The sequence below is a fragment of the Mizuhopecten yessoensis genome, unplaced genomic scaffold (genome assembly GCF_002113885.1).
Source record: "Mizuhopecten yessoensis strain PY_sf001 unplaced genomic scaffold, ASM211388v2 scaffold6967, whole genome shotgun sequence".
Classification (NCBI taxonomy): domain Eukaryota; kingdom Metazoa; phylum Mollusca; class Bivalvia; order Pectinida; family Pectinidae; genus Mizuhopecten; species Mizuhopecten yessoensis.
Window position 1 is genome coordinate 263,175 of NW_018406814.1, and position 19,553 is coordinate 282,727.

At 35.9% G+C, this 19,553-nt stretch overlaps 1 protein-coding gene across 10 annotated transcripts in view; it reads right to left on the bottom strand.

Moving 5' to 3' along the window:
* The window catches only part of LOC110452885 (myomegalin-like), a 79,912-nt gene that overhangs the window by 22,289 nt on the left and 38,070 nt on the right, over window positions 1–19,553 (bottom strand). For 8 of the 10 annotated variants that reach the window (XR_002463236.1, XM_021501610.1, XM_021501611.1 and 5 more), the window contains 15 exons: window positions 15,337–15,417; window positions 12,259–12,384; window positions 10,296–10,364; window positions 9,826–9,963; window positions 8,915–8,998; window positions 8,497–8,592; window positions 8,069–8,152; window positions 7,562–7,774; window positions 6,990–7,085; window positions 6,312–6,384; window positions 6,033–6,190; window positions 5,576–5,746; window positions 5,276–5,388; window positions 1,737–1,870; window positions 102–1,432 (listed from right to left, as the gene is read on the bottom strand). Coding sequence is in view for 9 of the 10 variants with exons in the window: in XM_021501610.1 (XP_021357285.1) it covers window positions 102–1,432; window positions 1,737–1,870; window positions 5,276–5,388; window positions 5,576–5,746; window positions 6,033–6,190; window positions 6,312–6,384; window positions 6,990–7,085; window positions 7,562–7,774; window positions 8,069–8,152; window positions 8,497–8,592; window positions 8,915–8,998; window positions 9,826–9,963; window positions 10,296–10,364; window positions 12,259–12,384; window positions 15,337–15,417 (2,967 nt within the window). In the remaining variant the exon portion in view is untranslated. The remainder of the gene's footprint in view (window positions 1–101; window positions 1,433–1,736; window positions 1,871–5,275; window positions 5,389–5,575; window positions 5,747–6,032; window positions 6,191–6,311; window positions 6,385–6,989; window positions 7,086–7,561; window positions 7,775–8,068; window positions 8,153–8,496; window positions 8,593–8,914; window positions 8,999–9,825; window positions 9,964–10,295; window positions 10,365–12,258; window positions 12,385–15,336; window positions 15,418–19,553) is intronic. The other 2 variants (XM_021501607.1, XM_021501612.1) reach the window with 2 other exon arrangements.

A 19,553-nucleotide genomic window follows, 5' to 3' on the forward strand; every position in this document is an offset into this window, starting at 1 on the left:
CAGCAATCTGAATGTCCTATGTCCCCTATATGTAAATTGGCTTCAAGGATTATCTGTATACAACAAGTTCATGAATTGAAGGGAATAAATGCTGACGTTACCTTCTCTGATTTGTCTCTCAAAGCTTTGATGTCTCTGCTCTGTCGGACGAGAAGTTCCCTCAATTGTGTCACTTGATCCTTCAGAGTCTCCTTGTCGTCAGTTTTACCAAACCTCTCAAACACTGTATCCATAGCACCCCCATAATCGGATCCAATGGCAGAATCCATAGACCCAACAACGGATGGTAAATGTTCTTGTGAAGCGGTACGTTTGCGTACTGGAATCTTACTGAATAGTGCTGCTAGGTTGCTTTCGCTACTAGATCTGCTACACATTGGGCTGCGTTGGATTAATCCATTATCCTCCAGGAGGCCTTTGTAATACTTCATCTTCTGCGTCTGATATCGTACAGTACCCTCTGTGGCCTTCAGCTTGTCCTCCAGGTCAGTGATGCGTTTTTTGGATTCCATCAGCAGTGTTTTGAGTGTTTCAGGCTGGTTTATGGAAGAAATATCCCCTACAACAGGTGTGCTTCCGATTCTTGGACGAGGAATCTGGCTGCTTTTCTTAAGAGAGCGGCCCTTCAATGAGCCGTCCCCAATTAGTGATGGAGCACTAACTGAACTACACACTTCTGATGTATCTGATGATGTGGATCCTCCACGCCTTGCCTTGTCACATTCTAACTTCAGTTTCTGTATTTCACCAGCCATCTGTACAATGAGCTCGGGATCAAAGTCACTTCCTTTACTTTGAGCGTTTAATATCAGCTGTTGTTTCAACATTGAAATAACTTCCTGTGTGTGATTTAACTGAAGTGTTAATTTCTTGACTTCGTTCTTAAGGTCTGTTACACCACCTGCACTGCTGTCTCGCTCCTGTGAGCCTAATCTGACCTGTAACTCACCAATCATCTCCTCCTTTCTGATCACTTCCCTTTCCAGTCTCTCAATCTCTGATCGTAGGTACGGTATGCTGTTCTCGTCGTCGTCATTCTTCCCTGGAATGTTGCGTACATCTTCCATAACACTAAGTTTCCTGCGTAGCTCTGCATTCTCTTTCTCCTCCTGACTCAGTTGTTGTTGTAACTGTCTGATCAATTTCCGCAACATTGGGGCAGACATGTCAGACAAGGTCTGGCGATTCAGCTGAACATTTACATCAATAGGTGAAGGACTCCGATTCTTACCGGGACTCCATGTAGCTGCCACTGGTGAAGTTTGTGCCCCTTGGTGGTACGATTCTGCTCTACCCTCTCCGTCTACCCGTTGTCTCGGTTGCAGGTCATTTTTGGACTGAAGTAACCTATTGTTGAGCTTACTTGTCTCAAGTTCAAGCTTCAGGAAGTTCAGAGTTTTCCTTAAGTCATCCACATTTTCTTGAGAAGACTCTGAGAAATTACAAATTGATATTATAAACTAAAACAGTATACGATATAAGGAATCATGAATTGTCCCTTCAATATATAAATCAAATTGTGTTTTGTTGTGTACATTTCTATAAAGTTTTGTGCTGAATTTTAAGATAAATATACAAAATATTATCTAAATAGTCAACATTTTTCTTGTCCCCCTCCCCATATATCAAACATTTAAATAAATCGCACTAGGTTTACGCCAACTGAAATTACTAGTGTTAGACAGACAGACTGTAGAAATGCTTGGTGAAGCTGAAGGATTGAGGGGAAGCTGTACCTTTGGTTGATATACCCTTCATCTGTCCCTCCAGGATGGTCCTCATCTGATGGTTGTGCTGCACCCCTTCCTCCAACTCCCTCCTCAGGGTGCGGACAGCGGTCAGCTCCTCATCTACTGCTTGTGAGTGGTCACTGTTGATCAGATAATTTAAACGTCATAATTAGTGAGGCACACCAAGGGTCACACCAACCAGAAGTCTACAGTACAGTAGATACCATTTACTTTTGATGACACTTAATGATATTCAAAATACTAAGGCATGAAATATTTACCACTTTGACTTTGCTTTTTTAATTCTTGTTGTTGAGACAACTTTATTTTTATGTGTTATATTCACAAACATGTCAGTCTCTAAAAGTCCCATATCTGTTCAGGACCAGATAATGACTTATTAGTAGTAAATATGGTTATGATGTGGAAAAACACTTTTGGCATTATATATAAGCAATGAGAAATGCTATGTAATCTGCCTATTATCTACATTTATTTATATTTGATAGTATTAAGAATAGCACTTCATATCATAAGAACCACAAATATCTCATTGTAAGTTATAATAGAATGTTATATTGCCGTGTGATAGCAAACATTTCTCTGTATCATGAGAAAATACGAAAGATGTCATTTCTGATATTTACACTTCAGACCTGGTCATGTTGCTGAATATCTGGTGTAAACCAGATAATCATATGTGTGTTCAGCAAAAAATATACTGGTGAACAAGGGTGTACTCCTAATCACCACCGTTTAGGTTGGTGTTTACTGGGCTATTTTTATAGATCAACTTCTTAGTGTTATAGTATTTTTATTATTTCATTACTACAGTGTACTTTCCATGCATGACAGATTAAGAATGCAGGCAGACTTATTTAACACTAGAACATAACCTAGCTGTTCTACAACACATACAACTTTCCTCACTGACCATATACAACATATCAAAATGTCATAAAGTCTCCGCATTAAAGCCATTTTGGTCTCTGTGGAGTATAACATATAGATAGATAAAGTTACTCCCAAATTGTATCCCCTTGGGAGCCCCACATTTGGGATTAGATTGTGTCAATGTTATACCAAGGCTTAACACCTGAAGGGTTGGCCATTATTTATATTTACCTAAGAAATCCTTTTAAACCTTCAATAACAAACTCTGGGTATTAATTACCAAATTAAGTGTGACAAGGTAATTAAAACTGAAAGAATAAAATCTTATCCTGACAACCTCATATCTTTAATGGATTATGCATGCAACACATTTTTGGAATATTCCATTCTGGTTTCTTTCCAACTTGAAGGAATCAGGGGTCAGTGAGGCGTGACATCACAATGGGCAGCAGAAAATGATAAACTTTCAGTCCCGAAAGTAAATCAGTGTGTGTTTGTGTTTGATTTCTCTGAATACATGTTTATTTCAGTGAGGGGATAAGACATTAATACAACACCTTGTTACACACATAACTGTATAATGAACACAGGTAACAACTGGAATAATGTCAGCAAACATTTGTTAACATATTTTTTAAAGGCACAATATGTAATTACATGATATGCTGTTTTATATATTACAGAATCAGAAAAGTCTGTTCATGTTTTCCCCCAATTAAGACCACATTTCACTTAATTTGTAAATCCAATCCATTTTGACTCCAATTTCCTATAATTGACAGGCTGTTTTTCCTCGATTACAACTTAAGACTACACAATGAACTGTTGTCTAAATTATGTACATTTGTACCGAGTTGTAGAAATGAAAGGTTGTCCAAAACAACTGAAAGGAAGTGTTTTCTAGTGGTTTATAAAGAATCCAGAGATAACCAAAATGTTCCCCGTCCCTTCAGAAAACATTCATCAACTGTAAAAATTAGCAGGTGTTCAACTTTAGAGTGTGTGACAACATCAGAGGAATTTCACACAATTTGGATGAAAATTATCATCTAGGCAAGATTTGGCTATAATTATTAGCAAAGAGGGTATAACTAGGGCTGGAAGAGTTGACAAAGTATATCTAGTGGTAGTTCAGGTGACAACATCAGAGGGGTTTCACAGAATTTGGATGAAATACTAGTCCCCTAGACAAGATATGGCTATAATTTGTAAAGAGTATATAACTAGGACTGGAAGAGCTTGAAAGTAAGTGCTCAGTTGTGGTTCATGTTCAAAATGTAGATCAAAATTCATTTATTTTCCTAGTCATATACGCCACTTCTGTCAAGTTCTGACAGCTGTTTAACAGATGATGGAAATACTTTGTGCTAGATATGAACCTACAATGCATTGCATGAAAACTGCTACACAAAATTACAATATACACATGTCCTAATTGATCGACATTCTGTTGAACTATGTAATGTATCATTTATGTGTCATCTTCCAGAAGGGATGAGCAGAAAGACCTGCACATAGGACTAACAACATCTGTTACAGCCTTAGGTACATCTCAAATGAGTGGCAACGGTTAAATACATCATAAAACTTTCAAAAATTGTCCGAGAAAACTTTGTCTAAAGGGAGGAAAACCTGATTTAGATAGGCACAAGACTTAATATCAGTATGCGGCACTCTGCTGTTCGGATAGGTACTTGTATATAAACTTTGGTAATTGTAGGTAAATTAGGAGTCCACTCATGTGGTACCAGTAGAGCACTAATAAACAATGAGAACTATTACCAAACTTTATCTATTTTGTCTTTTCTTCACAGTCAGATACTAATACTGTTAACAAGGCCTAGTTTCATAACTCTCAAGCAGCTTTGAGGGTATTGTTGGGAAAAAGAAAAAGTTTAACATTTAGCATAATTTACATGTTTTTTCCTGAAATAAATCTGAAAGGGAAATACTAAAACCTGGGATAAGTGTAACATGGTTACTTCAAATTCCCTTATTTATGTCTACTGAAACCCTGGAATAAGTGTTACTTGCTTACCAACTAACTCTTCATCATATCTAATGAAACCCGATGTAAGCGCAACATACTTACTTCCCCTTACTCGTGGCAACTGTAAGTTATATCAAAGTTTTACTTTCTACACAAACAACGTGTCACAATGTTTCAAGACCGACTGGTCCCTTTGTCAAACTATGACTGAGTGAGTAAATTGTATTTTTTACCTATACAACGATGTGAAGAAATTGTATAAACTTTGGTATCACATATTGATACCTATCCATAGGGTTAAGATGCTTACCTCCCCTTACTCATGGCTACTGAAAACATGATTTAAGTGTAATATGCTTATCTACCCTTACTTGTGGCAACTGATACCTGTCCATAGGGTTAAGATGCTTTCCTCCCCTAACTCATGTCCGCAGATAGTTTCTAGTATACACAACATTCTTATCCTTCTGATTCCTGCCATATTTGGTAAATATGACATGCTTACCTCTTCTGATTCTTGTATTGAACCCCCATGCTTAATTTGTTGACCACTCCACAATTTGTCAAGTTAAACTCGCCCAACTCCTGTATGGCATACTTAAACATCTTCTGATCTTGCATCCAGTTACCCTACCCAGCCTAAAAAGCATAACATGCTTACCTCCCCTGACTCTTGTCTCTGATACTCTCCAGAAGGTGTTGCTCTGTTTGCACTGCTGCATTCAACCTCCTAAGTTCTTCAAGTTGGGCTTGCAATGTCTCCTGCAGTAGGACCTAACAATAAAGTGGCAACATCACTTAGTCTATTATATTCTTTAATACTTTTTATTTTTACATGGCACAGTTGCTAAGTAATAAGCCCATTTAAAAAATATTTACCAAAAGTTTTTTGTTCATTGAAGAAACAAGAAAAGCTTACAACAGTAATAGTATTTTCTTTAGTAGGAGTGGCTCTTCTTACCTGCTGACCATTTGACCCTGCACTGCTGCCCCCTGGTGACCCTGGACTGCTGCCTCCTGGTGTCCAGCCCTGACCCTCCAGTTTGTCCTTGAGGTAGTATATTTGTTTCTCCAGGGTATGGTACTCCCGGTCACCTTGGGGCACACTGTTTAACTTCTGCTTCAGCTCCTGCTGCAAGTCAAACCAGAACTATTTTTTAAACTGAGCAAATTATAGTACATCTTCCGGGGAAGCAACAAAACAGTTTTCTCATCAGATGCTCGTAAAGAAGGCTTCCTCTAGGGGTTTTATAGAAGGTTTCATTAAGAGGTTCTCATGGATTTAATTTTAAGGTGTCTTCTGAAATGTTTCTTTTTTGAACAAGCAACTAAACCCCAATAAATTACAATTTTACACTGCAAAGCTCAACTTTAAAATTCAAAGAATTATGATAAGCTATTTTTTGGAGAATACTTACAATCTGCTCTCGCAGGTCCTCTTCCATACGTCTGGCATTCCTCAACCCCTCGGTTTTTACAGCAAGCTCTATCTGTAGCTCCTGGAGTTTGGCACTTAGGTCTGCACTGGAGCCTGTCTGAGACTGGCGCAACAGCGTCTGAAGCTTATCCACCAGGTCTGTGGGACACAACAGGGACATTAAATCTGAAGTGTGGCATGCAAAAGTACCTATTACAATTGTTACATTATCTTCAAACTAATTACTTAAGGAAATTTTTCTCCGAGTTCGTTTACGTACCATCCTTGCTCTGAAGGTCATGCCTGAGCTGTCCATTCACTTTGTCCTTCTCCTGGACACTGTCCAGCAGTGTCTGAAATAATGCAACACATAAAAGATGAAAATCGTAATATCAAGAGATCATATCAAGTGCTCTTAGTTCTGAAAAAAACAATTGTTGAAACCTTGATTTTAATCTTAAACTGAAAACCAGTTCAACACTAATTACTAAACACAACCCATTATTTGCTCATTACCCATTTCAAACACTCAACATATAATCAAATAATTCTTAACTCAAATTAACCTATTAACTTGATACCCAAAGTAATATAAACTCTCATCACATTTATGACTCATCACCTATACAAACTTGTAGCCCATTATCTGATGTTGCCAATTACAGATACATCGCCTATTATTGACTCATTCTTCACTCAGATTATTGACTTTCATCCAACCACTTGCTCTTTATCTATTAAATACACAGCTCATTACTGACTCATCTGTTACAAACTCACAGCTCCTGATTGAAGTCTTTGGCCAATGTAGACTTACCTCTCACTCTTTACTTTTTCAGTATTATAAACAACATGTAAATTACTGTAATTCTCACACACACAAGCATGAAGTGGGACATTATCTTGTTATAGATCAACAAGGATATTGCTGACAGAGACAATAAAGATGGGAACATACACTGATGGTTTTGTCCTTGTCCGAGATGACTGCTCGTAATTTGTCCAAAACATCCTGACTTTGCTGGTGTGACCGACTAGCCTGGTTATCAGCAGACTGGTCAACATAAAGAAAAATATAGCATACCAACATGTTGTAGCAAAATTAGAAAACTGTCACAAATGGACAGGTCATGATGTCTAAATATTAAATCAATTCAATCAAGACCCGACATTCATACTTCATGGTAGACCCGGCCCATAGACAATCACCATGAAAAATACTGCAGGTCTATTTGAATAATTTAGTTCATAAACCAATTTCTCTTTTAACTTATTTCCTATGATGACTTTATTTTGGTGATAAAAATAGAAGCGAGTGATAAAGTCCTCTGTGATCACTTGTCTTTCTGTATTACTACCATATTTTCTTCATTTCATGTTATTGAACACTTAATTTTCCTGGTAAAAGGTCTGGCCTATCAAAATTTCAGTAGATCTATAAGGAATCTGTATCTCATAGACCTATTGTCTATGGTGGGTAATTGTTGAATTCTAAGCTTGAAGACCTGTTATTAATTAAATTAAACCCACATGTAACTCATTCTGTTTCCTCCTCAGTTCCATTTCCACCTTCCTCAAGTCTCCACTCATTTTCAGCGTCTCTTGCTCCATGTTAGCAATGTCTTTCTTGTGCTTGTCACTCATCTGACTTAGCTCCGCCTCCCTGGCCTGCAGTTTCTTCAGCAGGCTGTTAACACACTCGGCATTGGCTGTCAGGGTCTTGTCCTTCTCGTCAATCATATCCTGAGTGGGAGGAGCATGCATATTGATTAAAAAGAAGTAAATGTAATTCCATGTACAGTTAAAAAATCTGGTAGATTTGTAACATGTGCTCTTAAAAAAAAGATCTGCATTATCATCATGATCACACATGAAAACACCATGAATGAGCTATGTCTGTGAAAATTCTACTACTGCTGGAGGAAATTACATGCTTAGGATTATCAGTTTTCCAGATCAATGGAGCTTTCATCGATGATATATGACTGCACATTAATGAGAGAATTTAATGAGTTCACTAAGTATCAGAAAATCTACTTGTAATGTGCGATCCTTGTTCTGTAGCGTTTTCTTCAAGTCCATCACTTCATCTGTTGTCATCGGGGCTCGCTTCATTGTCTCCTACAGTTAGAAAACCAAACGATCAAAACATTTACCATAAGGACTTGTTCAAAAGTGATTTAGAACAAAACCGATTAGTTTTATGACTTTCATATGTGTATCAAGAAACTTCACATTAGAGGTGGAGAAATGGAGTAAAACCTGTTTGTTTTCTCCAATTTCACAACTAAAAATGCCATCAAAAGTAAATTGTTCAATATAACTATCAGCCTACCTTTTATATTGTGACCAATTTTGACTGTGAGAAGTGACATCAATCAATTTTGATTCCTCAATGTCCTACCCAACTTGTTAGTAATTTTGTATGATGCCACTAAGGTGACAAGGGAGACAACTGTGCTTACCTTAAGCAGGGCCTCCTTGTCCCCTATTGAGTCCTGAAGACGACTAATTATAGAGTCCTTCTCAGCCATGGCCTGTGAAAAGCTCTGCTTGGCATCCTGGGAAACAAAAGGCGAGATCATTTTTAGACTGACTTGGCTACCATTTTGAAAATATCGATCCCCCCCACCCCCCTAACTTTTTAGACAAAACGAATCTGTCAGTGAGATTAAGCATACCCTATATATGCAAACAGAGTTTGTGCAGAAAAAATAATTTCATCTTTCTAACTTATATGGTAAATATATTGTAGTAGGTTTTAATTCCATTTCGCCTTTTCCGCATTGGCGTCACGTCGTTGTTAATAGAAGATTAATAGAATCTCTCAACCCCTTGGGGGTGAGATAGGGGAATCTCAAATGAGTAAAAGACAACTATTACCTGTAAAGCCTGTTCAGCAGCTCTCATCATGTCTGTTGCTACCTGCAGACTGTTCGCTTTCTCCTTGTTTGCCTTCTCCAAACACTTGTAAGAAGAATAAATCAGTTTTAATTCCATTTCAGAAAACAATATCCTTATTTCTGCAATTTTAAAATTTTGAAAATAGAATCTATATTTTCTTCATAAAGCAGACATACTGATAACATTCACTCCTCTTGAAGAGGTAGATAGATGTATGTTCGACAATAGGATCTGGACCTACATGACACCACAAAACATCACAGGTTCCTTGGTTTGTGAGTTAAGTTCTGTAGCAGCAGTAGTAACGACTCTTAGAGCATTCAAATTTCATGTATTATCACCAAACAATGCCATTTCTTTTAATAAACACAAGTTGTTTTGGCAAAGACTTTCCAATAAAACTTTGGCTGTATCAAACATCAGTTTGTGCCACAAATCACCACTTGTGATTTCCTTATGTTTAAATACTGTTTTACTTTTCAATTTCCAATGATTATCAAAAACATCATGTATTGAAGTTAATTTTCATACACGAAACATATTGTAACAAATGTTCTATTGCACAGAAAAGATAGCAGTAGTGATAGATGGTGCATGGTAAAAGTTAGAAATGCTCTAGTATATTTCTACATTCAAGTTTTGTATGTGTCTATATAGCTATCTGCTACAGTTGTTGATGCCATTAAAACATAGAAAAGTGACGTAACTCATTCTTCAAAGTGAAATATTTACATTATTCCCCATTTAACTGATGAGCTAACAACATGACAAGGAGGAGAAGATGGGTGTCCAGTATTAGATTCTACTGCACTTGGTGAATTGACTATATGGATACATCTTTGTTAAGTATGGTGACGGTAGGGCTAGGAATGCGTATGGCAGTAACCTACATCTATGGTATCCTCAGCAGCAAGCAGCATCTTGTTAGCTCTAGCGATGTCTGCCTCCTTATCACTCAGTACTTCCCTTAACTCCTCAAGCTTCTTCTCTTTCTCTGCAATCACCAATGCACGTTCCTCCAGCAACCTCTGGTGGAACAAAGAAAATGTAAAAGAGATAAGTAATAAGTAATAAACTCATTCTATCTTTATAGATGAAACCTTTTCTTTAAAAGTTCTGCAGAGGTTATTTGAAGTCTTTTTAACAAGGGCTGAATGTATGTACAAAACCTATTGTTCCCTCACACTTTGTTGCTAGTGGGTAATAACTAATGTGGCTAAAATATTTTGGCACTTTTAAAAATAATGTTAATCTCTGGACATTTTTAGAAATACTATTAATTGATTTTTTTTCCTCATTTTTTAAATTACATGTATATTAACTTATGTATTCAATGAATCTGCTGGTAACAATAACATACAGCCAGTGCACGGTCACTCTCCTTCAGTTGTCTGGTCAGTTTGTCCACCATTTCACCACTAACTGCATCCTGTATAAAAATAATAATAATAATTATAATTCGAGGTTCTTATATCCGCTTTATCACAAGCTAGTTTGTGGGTCGTCTCAAAGCGTAGGGCCTTTGCAAGCAGCCAACATTTTTCTCAACTCCCTGGGGAGCATACAGCCAGTGCTGCCATTTTGGCACTCACAGCTAGCATTCAACAATTCTAGCTCTACCCAACCACGTACTCATTTACAGCTGAGTAGACTAGAACAAGCGGAGTAAAGTATCTTGCTCAAAGATACAACACAGTGCCGTGCCGTGAGTCGGACCTGCAACCCTTCAGTCACAAGCCCGGCGTCCTACTGCTAGACAACCGTGCCTCCTGTATAAATGACAGATCACTTATGTATAACTAATCTTTTCTTTAATTTTATGTTTTGTACTCAAACGATTTTTTAGATATTTGATTTTGTGATATGACGTGTAAGGAATACACTTTTTAAATGTTTTTGATATTTATATTGTTAATTATAAACAAATATTTTATTACAAGGCATTCAATAAACTTTTATTGAACTTTTATTTATATACTTAGTGTAAATGTTAATAATGATTATTAACCTTGTAAATGCACCTTGAGGTAACTTTTGATCTAAACTTAATACTGATGTGAATGAAAGCCAACCTTCAAAGTGAGTTTGTCATTTCACATATTTACTAGTACAGAACTTAATGTGAAAGAAATAGAATCGATCATTGCAATATGAGAAAGATCTGTTTAGTTCTTCTTTTAATCCATTTTGTTTTTATGATCAGTCTCAAAATATAACATACACAACGAGGGATCAAGGGGAACCTACATTTAAAATTTGAGAAAGATCCCTCCCGTACTTCCCGAGAAATAGCGATAACAAACTTTCACTATCAAAATCCAAGATGGCTGCCTGTCGGCCATGTTGTTTATCCGATCAGTCTCAAAAGTTGCCCTGCACAGCTAAGGACCAAGGGGAACCTGCATATAAAATTTGAGAAAGATCCCTCTGGTACTTCTTGAGAAATACTGATAACAAGAATTGTTTACGGACGGACGACGGATGGATGACGGACCACAGACGCAGGGTGATTTGAATAGCCCACCATCAGATGATGGTGGGCTAAAAACTGGTTACAAAGTCACTTGGATCAAGTTGTTCAAAATGTTTCTAAGTAATGACTACAACATCTCCTAAGTAATGACTACAACATCTCCTAGGTTATGACTACAACATCTCCTAAGTTGCTATATTTGTTCACCTTCATATAAATGAGGCACAAGAAGATAACAGAGGCTAAAGGTCACCGATTTTTTTTTTTTGGAAACATTGTTTACTTCCTAAGTGATAAATGTAATATAACACATTATTTTCATAACAAATATTTTCACCAAGATTCTTGCAAACTTTTGACACTTAAGGTCAAAGTCTTTTTTTTTCAAACATCATTTTCTCACTAACCACTGAAAGGAATGCTATCACACTGATCTGTGTCTGATGTCTTCAAATATACCTCTCCTTAGTATCATGTCTCGGTAGTTATCTGTAGTATGGTAACGTACATGTCTCGGTAGTTATCTGTAGTATGGTAACGTACATGTCTCGGTAGTTATCTGTAGTATGGTAACATTTCATTCTCTCTTTTTTTTGAGGGAAATCAATGTTATAACAATGTTGCAATCCTGACTTTTTACTTTCAACATGTACACATGATACTTACATCTTTAGCAAATTACTTAACATTCCGTCGAGAAATTTTAGGGTTGATGACTTTTAAAAAACATTTACCAAGTAATAGACAGACTGCCTGACAGAAAAAGTAAACACTTTATTCACACATTATTATCTCAGATGGGGCAATAAGACCTTGTAGAAATATGGCATTATGATTGAACACTACAGACCTGTGGGGTGTCAAAGATGCCCATACATGTGCGCAGTTGTTTGTCCTTGTCCCGGAGTGTATCATTTAGTTGGTGAATCATGCTGTCCTTCTCAGAAACACGCTTCTGGGACTCATCCAGCAAGTCCTATAAAACAGTGGCAGGCACCACAATGAAACATATATAAAGAAGTACATATTTAAATCGCCTGAAGAGCCCCAAGATGGGCGAAAGCGCTAGCCGATTATACTGGTCTTCGTGTTTTGCTGTATTTATATTTTTACCGTCACATGGACATTTAAAACTATTTATCGCTATATATATATATATATATTTCTTTGGGTTTTGGAGTACTATATTAGTAAGCAAGAGGTCATGGTTTCAATTGTTACAGAATAAACATCACTTATAAAGCCACTAGGTTTCCATGGGGTAATGTACAGTTACGATAGTTTTTATAAGCCACTAGGTTTCCATGGGGTAATGTGCAGTTACGATAGTTTTTATAAGCCACAAGGTTTCCATGGGGTAATGTACAGTTACACAATAGTTTTTATAAGCCACTAGGTTTACATGGGGTAATGTACAGTTACACAATAGCTTTTATAAGCCACTAGGTTTACATGGGGTAATGTACAGTTACGATAGTTTTTATAAGCCACAAGGTTTAAATGGGGTAATGTACAGTTACAATAGTTTTTATAAGTCACTAGGTTTCCATGGGGTAATGTACAGTTACAATAGTTTTTATAAGTCACTAGGTTTCCATGGGGTAATGTACAGTTACAATAGTTTGTATAAGCCACTAGGTTTCCATGGGGTTATGTACAGTTACGATAGTTTTTATAAGCCACTAGGTTTCCATGGGGTAATGTACAGTTACGATAGTGTTTTTAAGGCACTAGGTTTCCATGGGGTAATGTAGAGTTACAATAGTTTTTATAAGTCACTAGGTTTCCATGGGTTAATGTACAGTTACGATAGTGTTTTTAAGGCACTAGGTTTCCATGGGGTAATGTACGGTTACAATAGTTTGTATAAGCCACTAGGTTTACATGGGGTAATGTACAGTTACAATAGTTTTTATAAGTCACTAGGTTTACATGGGGTAATGTACAGTTACGATAGTTTTTTATAAGTGATAGGTTGAACCTTGCACTCCCCAGATTTGTAATTCAATGAATCAAGCAAGTATGAAGAGATCAGTTAGATGGAAGGTGGACATTATACTGACATTAAGTATACTATTATCATAAATGGTATCACCCCTTCATTTATGTTTCTACACAGTTAAAAGAAACCTAAGATACTTGATGTGGTCAAAGATAGCATAGTCCTTGCCACCTCCGAGATCCTCACAAAACAAAATATTTTAATGTCTCTATCAGCGGGAACTTAAGACAAGATTCTGTCAAATTTGGTGACACACTACAATTCCATTGGCTACAATCTACATACAAACTGCCAATAACAGGTCCAACTGGCTTGTATTGTTCAACTCTCATTCAATTTATATCTGTGACCTTCAGTCAAATTTGTTGGTCTAGGTCATTTTAAAATTTAGATCCCACAATTCCTATCACTTTACACCACTAAGCTACATACCAAATATCATGATAAACAAAGATGGATTGCCACAGGTGACCTGAGATTTTGGCACAGGTGACCTGAATATTCTCATAAAGAACATTTTACAAATACAACACAATATGAAATGTCATAGACCCAAACCATAAAGCATATTTCACCAAATTTTGTTTATCCTGATGACAAATACACTCTAGGCAGTTTTTGTTTACAAGTTACAGTATACTAAATAGGGTATTTTTGACATCGATATCACAATGATACTTTTAAATTGTTTCAAATTTTAAGAAACACAATCGATACTAGACAGAAACTATTTTGAATGCAAACACTTGATCTGTTCATTACGACATTTAGAACACACTATATTAAACGGAATAGGTATATATCTCAAAATTGGTCCTCTCACATATGTGTGAAAAAAGGGACAAATATTTTAGCCTTTGATACAAATGTAAATTTCAGACACAAGAGAGAAAAAAAATCTTTGAAATAAACAGATCAGGTTTTTCACAATTGTACTTTATTTTGAATCACACATATAAATTAAACAATTCATGAATATTTAAACATGATTTAAAAAGAATTTGCAATACATTATTCTACCCCTTACCCAGAGCCATAAACAAACACCAGTCATTTATAAATGATTAAAAAATGTTTGGGTTTCAAAAGTCCTGACAGTAAGATTTATAGACAAGCTAGATTTCCTGTATAGATTGTCTTAAATTTGTCTTTCTGAATGTGTATCCAAGAGCATGTTAAAAAGTTTCAGAAAACCTCTTCTGAAAATATACATGTAGCAAAGAAGCTCTGGGACTGAGACGTTTTGTCAGACTTTAAAATGTATGTTTTTTTCTTATTCCGATCAAGGGCATTAAAAGTAGTTATTGAGGTCAGATTTTTTTTTTACCCTCAACAGCTGTAAATGTGAGTCCATTTAAAATTTGTATAGGGAATTCATAGAGAAGTTTCCTACAATTGGTAAAAGTATATGCATGCATATTGCATTTTTTCAAAATTGTTGGTTGAATATTAAAATGACATAACCTCATATATGCTGTGAATGTCATACTGTATCACCACATACCAGTGTCTTCAATATCAGCTGAACTCCTACTGTTTATCATTCAGTAATATGTCATTTCTGACCTAAAAGGTTGGATTACAGACAACTAGAACTTGCTACACATTCTAAAGGGTTTTCCCCTCAAATGAAGTCGAGGGATCTTGGCTATTGAAACCCTACCATTCTGATCAAAATAAAGCAGACAGAATCCTTTTTATTGGACTAGATAGTATATACAGGACAGCAAGCAGAATATGACAGAAAATGCAGACACACGGTACGTATACCATGCTGCTGAAACAGTTAGGGTTGAAATCTACTGTCTGGAAGTACCGGTAAGCAAGGTTATCATAACTCAGTATGACTATTGCCCAAAGTCTAGACAAATGTATCTTGTAGAGCTTGACCATGCTCCTGTAACATGGACATTTAGGCTTTCTTACCTTGTAATGCTTGACTGGGCTACTATGGGCAGACGAGGGGTGAGAGGGCACTCGCTCCTTCTTCAGTTGGTCTTGGAGAACCTGTAGTTAATCAAACAGTCACTCATTAAAAACAATACACACAAATTGAATACCATTCTTAAGATGGTTTTGGGTAAATTTTAATGTATTAAAAAGGGAATTAGAAAACATTTTGCCGTAGACATAGCCTAATTATATTGTGTTTAGTATATATATATATACATCAGGAATATCATGCATGCTACTGCTAGTGTATTCAGATCAAATGAAATATCGTCCTTTCAGATATATCTATATCACCCACATGTGCTATACAATTTCATTTGAATAATATAAGTTTGAGCATCACTAGATGAGACAATAATCCCGACTTTGGACTGTGTTGAAAATTTGAGTCAAGGATGTATGTATCCTCAGATATCTTATGATCAAAGAATCAGATCAAGTGGCCTTTATCACTATGTGATTCCTTCAATTCAAACATAATCACACATATGAATCCCATAAATAAATGACCTTGACCTTACAACTATCTTTCCAAGAACAATGCTATATGACCATTAATTATTCATCGTAGAAACTGTTGCACTACAGAAACACGGGGGGCTTATATTTTATTCAGTAATTATGTCGGCTTAAATCTGTTTTCTTACGAAAACTAGAACACTGACAGGTCAGTAAGGGCCCCGTCTTGTGGCAATATATCCCCCATAATCATCAAGAAGCATCTGCCCATATAGCTGAGCTTGACGTTTGACATTTGGACTTCAAAAAGTATTGCAAGGAAGCAAAATATACATTTTACATGTACTATGATGTGAGTCTTGTTTCCTTCCACTTCCATATTTGCTGGGCTAACAGAAATGTAAATACCAGTGCAATACACATTTGTTAGCTTTGATTTGTTTTATTTCACCTTATGTACCTCCTACATCAAGAGCCAGGGTCGAAGTCAGAGATCCACTTTGTCTTTGACCTTTGGACCCAAATGACCTTTACCATTAACCTAGTGACCCTGAACTTTGGTCAGTTGACTTATTCTTTAATTCCGACCAACTTTGCTTCTTGATATCATAACAAAATGTTCATCAGTAAAAAAAACAAAACTTGACCTTGACCCTCGTAACCTGGACCTAAGGTCAGTTGACTCTGTGTTAAGTTCTGAACAACATTGCTCTATAATGTCATAACAAAATGTTCATCAAGGAAAAGGTATAAAATTTAACCTTGACCTTTGACCCAATGACCTTGACCTTTGGTCAGTTGACTCCTTGTTTAATTCTGATCAACTTTGCTTCATCATTTCATAACAAAATGTTTATCAGTGAAAAGATGCAAATTTGACCTTGACCTTTGAATTTGATGACCTTGACTTTTTACCTCAGTGTGTCTCTTTGCTTAATTCCGAACAACTTTGCTTCATAATGTCATAGCGAAATTTTCACCAGTGAAAATTAACAAAATTTGACCTTGACCCCTGACCTGATGACCTTGACCTTTGGTCAGTTGACTCCTTGATGTCATAACAAAATGTTCATCAGTGAAAATATGTAAAATATGACCTTGACCTTCGAACCTAATGACCTTGACCTTCGACCTTGATTTTTTACCTCAATGTGTATTTTTTTGAACTGAACATCTTGACCAAGTTTCATGTACATCGGTCAATAAATACCAAAGTTATCAGCCAGGAACAGAATTTGTGGACGGACAGACAGACAGACAGACAGACAGAGTGATTATAATAGGGCACCCGTATCTCCGATACGGGGCCCTAACTAGAATACTGACAAGTCATGAAAGGCCTAGTCTTGTGCCTGACCATATATATCCCCCATACTTACCAAGCAAATGCCAAAGACAGTGTTTTTGTTACCTCAATTTTTCTACAGCCTGTTTCTTTATGAATTGGGAAAATAAAGCATCATTTGTATTGAATTTGGAAATATATTCTTCAGTTTTTGGTGATTTTGGATAAATAAGGCACTTTTTAGCTAAGGGTAAAAGTCTGTATTCGGCAGTAAAACTGAGCAAAAAACAATCACTGAGAGTGAACATTAGGGAATTTAAAATATTGATAATAAGGTGATGCACACCTGTTTTATCATAGAAATAATATTTACCACTAAGTATTAACAAATTTGACCAACAGAACATTACCCGTTACAAATCATGGCCAAAATTAGACCTCAGTCAATAAGAAGACTGATGGTGGCCATCTTGGATTATTAGATCTAGATAGTTTATAATAGGTCATTATTCACTTTGCAGACTAGCAACTAGGGTACTTTTTTCAGGATGTTGGCACAGAATTGTACCAACAGAACACAACAGAACCAAAGTGGTAGCTATCTCGGCTAATCAGACAAGGCCAATCAGAAAAGACTATCTGAGGCCATCTTGAATTTTGGACATTATATTTTGGTAATACACGTGTATGGTGTCATCCTCCGAGTACTACTTGCCATCAAAATGAATACTAACAAGTCAGAGAGGGCCATACCATGTACTTTTGATAGTACATCAACCCGTCTAATTTCAATAACCTTGAATGAGGGTCATCTTCAATCTTGGATTTCGGGTTCCTCCTTAATTAAATATAGTGTTATATTGATGCAGATTATCTATCAAATACTAGTTACTACAAAGATATACACTGGTGGGTCAGAAAGGGCAAAAGGATGTGTTTTTGTCAATATATACATATATATCTTCCAATTATATTTCAAATAAATGACTTTCACCTCATAATCAGTATAACCTCCACTCATATTGCACATCTACATACATATATCACAGTGTATTGATCATGTGAAATTCCACAAATTATTTTTATGTATGGATGGAAAAACTTTGGAGCAACACAATAACCAAATTCTTATAATATTTCAATGGTTAAAACTCTCTGAAAATTCTGTCTTAATCAAATGTTACCTGTCAGTTAGCAATGGGTTGTTAAACTGTCACAAGCTTTCCAGACTATATTGTCACAGCTCATTGAAGCAAAAAATTGTACTCTCGATACTATAATTTGTTCATACTGTTTTAACTTAATTTGTGTCGAAGATTAATGAAAAGATATTTTGTTTATATATACATACATTTTTACATGAATCAATAATTAAATGCTGGTACTGATTCAATTAATTGATCAATTGTTTCTGTACCATTTTAAATTAACATTCTGGGGATAATAACAATATTAACCCACATTTGCTTCAAAACAAGTGATGTGTTAAATGAATGCTTAATTACGTCTTCAGCTAACATTGATATCTAGATAACATGACTACTTGTTACTCTCAGTATGAGATTCTCTTAACTGCCAATATTGGAGGAAACTCCAATAAAAATAATGTTAAAATATACATGAGTATATAATCAAGTACTTTGTAAAATTCATATCCACAACTGTATCTTAGTCAACCGTAATTACTATTACCGGTATATCTGATCCCAATTAATGTTCCCAGCTGATCAAAACCCATGAGTATGTTTTTTCTTCCCATCTTCGAATGAATAGTGTCAGACCTGCCATGATCCTAGTGTAACTTTAATTATTTTCTATTTTTTCAGTCTGAGTGCATTAATGAATTGAAGTTTAAATTTATACAAAAGTGCCTGCCTATGTTGAAATGTCTTGTATCACTAAAAGACTGTACAGTGTTTTTGTTCGTTTTTTTCTTCCCTGATTCCATTAAAGATTGAAGCCTTTAATTTTTAGATCACTATTTTTTAAATTTTTAATACTTCAGGGAATAAGTACTTATTTCTGTTTTAATAACCCCTGCCATGGTAACCAGTAAAAATTTACATAAATAAGTGAAATGGAAATACTCTGTTATAATGCAGCAATCTCTTTACACATGCAATTAAATTATCCAACATGGAACTCAAAATTAATTCGCCCAAAATATACTTCATGACATAAGTCTTATGCAAATGAATATCTTATAAAGAAGTCTAATTCAGAAACATGGTGAACACAGCACGTCATATTTGTTGAAATGATGATCATAATTACCGATCATGGTCTTTTGTGGAGGGGAATATGTGGTGTTATGAACATGAGAAATATATAAGCCTGAGAGGAATTTCAGGCCAGTATCACATTTCAGATAATAATAACTAAATATTTATACCCCCAAAAATATGCCCTTAATGAAATATTAGCTTTGAAATCATATTGGTTTCAT